The 4,783-nt window shown below is 33.0% G+C and overlaps 1 protein-coding gene across 1 annotated transcript; it reads left to right on the top strand.

Moving 5' to 3' along the window:
- The first annotated feature begins 1,620 nt into the window (after positions 1–1,620).
- Positions 1,621–2,556, top strand: LOC111371194. Its single transcript, XM_022993095.1, has 2 exons — positions 1,621–1,755; positions 1,894–2,556. The coding sequence occupies exons 1-2, from the start codon at positions 1,664–1,666 to the stop codon at positions 2,489–2,491; spliced, it is 690 nt and encodes a 229-aa protein (XP_022848863.1). The 5' UTR covers positions 1,621–1,663; the 3' UTR covers positions 2,492–2,556.
- The last annotated feature ends 2,227 nt before the right edge of the window (positions 2,557–4,783 follow it).

Raw genomic sequence — 4,783 nt, forward strand, 5'->3', positions numbered from 1 at the left:
CAGTTTATTAACCAGATTAATCTTTTCAAGATGAAAGAACTTAAATTTAGAAGTTCAAATGCACAAGTCCATGTGTCTAACTCAAACAAGTTTATATAATTACATTCTTGAACAACTCACCATCTTATGGGATATATTAAATCCTGATTTGGTCTTGCTGAAAATTTTATTTTTAATAAATTTTGTTAAAAATTGATGAAATGTGTGGTTGAATAATGATTGTGGATCTAATATAATATATAACTAAAATTAAATGTTCACTTGAATTTAAATTTTTATCAAGATTTTTAGTTTAACCCAAATAGGGACTAAAAGTAAAATCTTTATTGTATAAATACGAAGATAATAATCAATGAAAAATTTAATTTCTAGTCTTTCTTGTAAGATTGATCTCTTAACATGCGGAATCCCTGAAAATTTATTAGAGTTTGTGTCAAAATGACGGAATCGTTACATATGAGTATATTGAAACTATTCTTGTGAATCAATGTGTTTGATAAATGATAATATTAGGTGAATAAGGACAACATAATGTAGGACATTACAAAGGAAGATCCATTAATTAACCTTTCTTCTGACATCATGGAATTTTTTATACCAAAATAAATAAATAAAAGAATTGCAATTGCGTATATAGCCATCTGGACTTATTTATTTGTTAAATTCCTGATTTAAGAATTTCAATGGATAGTGAACGCTTGCACATTTTTAGTTTTAACACGTTTTTTAATGTGATTTTTTTTCTTTTTTTACAAAAAAAAGATACGTGCAAGATGTGAACTCAAGTCATTTAATTTAAGCATACTTTGACATATGTTAAGCACGTTGAACAAACTATCCATAATTGAGATGGCTTACGGAGTATAAAAATGAACAATGCTACATATACAGAATTTTTTGACGAAAAAATCTTACAGATAACACATGGCATGACATCATTGAAAGATAGGGAAAAAAAAAAGTAGTCCCATAATCTTTTGCCACATCAATATCGGTACAAGTTCTGTTAAGGTTTTCTTGTACTCATGGTTTTATTGTATAAAAATTTTGCTTCCATTTATTTAATAATTTTTTATGTACATACGTAATCTATAATTAAAACAAATGAATTTGAACTGCACGTGAAGACATGTAAATCTTGACATTGGAAACATGGACATTGTTTCAGAAACAATTAACACCTTGTTTAATAAAACTTGAATGAAGTTTTATCAACTTTTAACTAGTCAAATTTAAATCTTAACCACTAATTTCATGTAATTCATAACTTTGTTAACTTTTTAATCACATGTAACATCAAATTTTATTTAAAGCTGCTAAATTTTTTACAAGAAACATTGTCATACAGACCCTAAATTTGTATTGTTCAAATCCAAGATTTCTTGACGTTAATTTAATTAAACAATACTTTCGTGGTCCAATGGAGACCTGCAGGTTCAATATTTTATAGGATAAATTGCACGGTCAAGAATGACATCCCAAACAAAATTCTGGCGAGATTCCACTCTTCAGACGATAATATAATTTTTAATGAAACATATATTAGTAAACGGCTTTCCTTGCTATTGTTTTGGAATACTCAAATCTATATATAAGTATCAATATATGCATGCATTAGTCATTACAATTTACAAGTATCTCCTAATATAATCTTTGTTACAAAATGTTGTCAAAAAGTAGCCTCTCTCAGAAGAACTCGAGAAATTACTCATCTCTTAATGTAGCATCGGCGCCCCTATCCCCAACCATTGATGGGTACCTCGGCCTGTCCTCGCTATATATGATCATTTCGTCTAAAAAAATTAATTTTTTATTTTTATAGAGAAGTCATCTGTTTATGTTCATTTAAATCTTGTTTTCAAGATCTGATTATTCCTTTTGTTATTTGAACAGAATTGAGTCACAATCAAATGCTTCATTGGACACTCAGAACCCTACAACCACCGTCGCCGCCGCCGCCGCCGCCCCCGCAGCCACGGGGAGGTCCAAGACGACCGTCCATGTAACAGCCCTCGACGGCATAGTGAACGTCAACTCACTCTTCACCATGGCAATCTTCATAGGCTTCTCCCTAACTGTGCCTGCTGCCGGCAGCGCCGGGAATGACCCGTCATGCATCGCTAGCGTCAAACAAGTCAGGAGACTTATCGTTTTTGAAGTGATTTCGTTCAGCTTCTTTCTCTTTTCCTCACTCATAGCTCAAAGTCTTAAACTGGCAATCAACTTGCTGAACAGCTTAGATGCAACTGACCCTCATAAAGCTGATATTGACTCTTCTTTCCACAAATACGCCTTGTTTGGTTCCGCCATTGGATCTGTATTGGGATGTGTGTTCTTGATGCTTTCGATTGTGGATTTCGTTCAAGTGAAACTGGGCGTGCTTTCTTGTGGAGGTGAACCTGTATACGCCGTCGTAACACTGGTTGTATCAGTAGGTTCTGCCTTACTGATTTATATTACTACTTCCATATGTGCATCATTTTTTATGTAATCTATTTTTTAGAGAGAAATAGTGGATTATGATTAGATCTGCAATAAAAGTGAAAGTGAAACTTGGGTACCTCGGCCTGTCCTCACAATATATGATCATTTCGTCTAGAAAATTAAAATTTTATTTTTATAGAGAAGTCATCTGTTTATGTTCATTTAAATCTTGTTTTCAAGATCTGATTATTCCTTTTGTTATTTGAACAGAATTGAGTCACAATCAAATGCTTCATTGGACACTCAGAACCCTACAACCACCGTCGCCGCCGCTGGCGCCGCCGCCCCCGCAGCCACAGGGAGGTCAAAGACGTCCGTCCATGTAACAGCCCTCGACGGCATAGTGAACGTCAACTCACTCTTCACCATGGCAATCTTCATAGGCTTCTCCCTAACTGTGCCTGCTGCCGGCAGCGCCGGGAATGACCCGTCATGCATCGCTAGCGTCAAACAAGTCAGGAGACTTATCGTTTTTGAAGTGATTTCGTTCAGCTTCTTTCTCTTTTCCTCACTCATAGCTCAAAGTCTTAAACTGGCAATCAACTTGCTGAACAGCTTAGATGCAACTGACCCTCATAAAGCTGATATTGACTCTTCTTTCCACAAATACGCCTTGTTTGGTTCCGCCATTGGATCTGTATTGGGATGTGTGTTCTTGATGCTTTCGATTGTGGATTTCGTTCAAGTGAAACTGGGCGTGCTTTCTTGTGGAGGTGAACCTGTATACGCCGTCGTAACACTGGTTGTATCAGTAGGTTCTGCCTTACTGATTTATATTACTACTTCCATATGTGCATCATTTTTTATGTAATCTATTTTTTAGAGATAAATAGTGGATTATGATTAGATCTGCAATAAAAGTGAAAGTGAAACTTGTCTACTTTAGTCCTTATTATATCAATTGAGTGGAGAATTTTTCTCACACTTTTCATTCACGATTCTATGTTAAAGATTAATCTTTGTTGATTTTTCTTGTCGTTCATTGTATCTTGGACGTTTCACTTGGAATGCCTTGCATTCTTTTCGATCTTGTGCCCAAAATTTGGTAAACTGAACACCAACTCAATCTCAAAAAAAAAAAAAAAACAACCACGACTCCGTGAACACACGCTTTATGAGTTAGGCCCTTCATTTTGCAATACCTAATATGGTCCAAATTCACAGCACATGCAAAATACTCGGTTATGTCAACCACTGGTGAAGTTGTTCGGTTACCATCAATAAAAGTGATTTTGGAAAATAAAACTTAAACTTAAATAATTTGTTTAGTTAATTAGGGTACCTATCTTCTCTTTCACGCCTTCGCATACTGCCGAGGATGATAGAGCTGTGAAATCGCAACATGTCATATTCACATTGTCAAAGCAACTCGATGATTAATCTCCTTAACCATGCGGTTCATGCTTCTCGACGACTTTTTCTATTATCTTGAATTTCTAGTTACAACTTATCTAATTAATCGTGTATCCAACCTAATTTTACCACTCGTAAATACAATAAATTGTGGATTCAAATAGGGTTAGGGCTAACGCATATGTTTTCTAGTCTATTATATGTTTCCATATGGTTTTCAATATTGTTATAGTTCTCACATTTCTTTACTGTGTAAAGTAAATGTTTTGATAATGATCATATTTCATTCTTGCAAAATAAGGTTAATGTTTCCTTATATTTAGATATGTTCATATATACTTCTGCATATTTTTTGTAAATGCAAATATGATTTTTTTTTTTTATTATGGCAGAAAAATCTTTCATTAAATATAAATTCTTAACAAATATATGGATTATTTTTCTTCGTGAAAATTAAAATAATAATAAAAATAGTGATTTCATGCTAATTATAATATTTTGACAGTTTATTAACAAGATTGATCTTTTCAAAATGAAAGAACTTAAATTTAGAAGATCAAACGCACAAGTCCATGTGTCTAACTCAAACAAGTTTATACAATTACATTCTTGAACAACTCACCATCTTATGGGATATTTTAACTCCCAGTTTGGTCTTGTCGAAAATTTTATTTTCAATAGATTTTGATAAAAATTGATGAAATAGGTGGTTGAATAATGATTGTGGATCTAATATACTATATAATTAAAATTAGTTGTTCACTTTAATTAAAAATTTTATCAACTTTTTTACTTTAACCCAAATTGGGACTAAGAGTAAAATCTACGTTGTATAAATATGAAGATAATAATCAATGAAAAATTTAATTTCTAATCTTTCTCATAAGATAGATCTCTTAGAGGAATCCCTGAAAATTTATTAGAGTTTGTGTCAAAAAGACGGAAT

The sequence above is a fragment of the Olea europaea genome, chromosome 22 (assembly GCF_002742605.1).
Source record: "Olea europaea var. sylvestris chromosome 22, O_europaea_v1, whole genome shotgun sequence".
Taxonomy (NCBI): Eukaryota; Viridiplantae; Streptophyta; class Magnoliopsida; order Lamiales; family Oleaceae; genus Olea; species Olea europaea.

What these genes read in the sequence shown, in the direction of transcription:
- LOC111371194 (XM_022993095.1), top strand. Translation starts at nt 1,664, where the DNA reads ATGTTGTCAAAAAGTAGCCTCTCTCAGAAGAACTCGAGAAATTACTCA. An exon ending in CTATCCCCAACCATTGATGG is followed by an intron (nt 1,756 to 1,893) that starts GTACCTCGGCCT and finishes TTATTTGAACAG; the next exon opens with AATTGAGTCACAATCAAATG.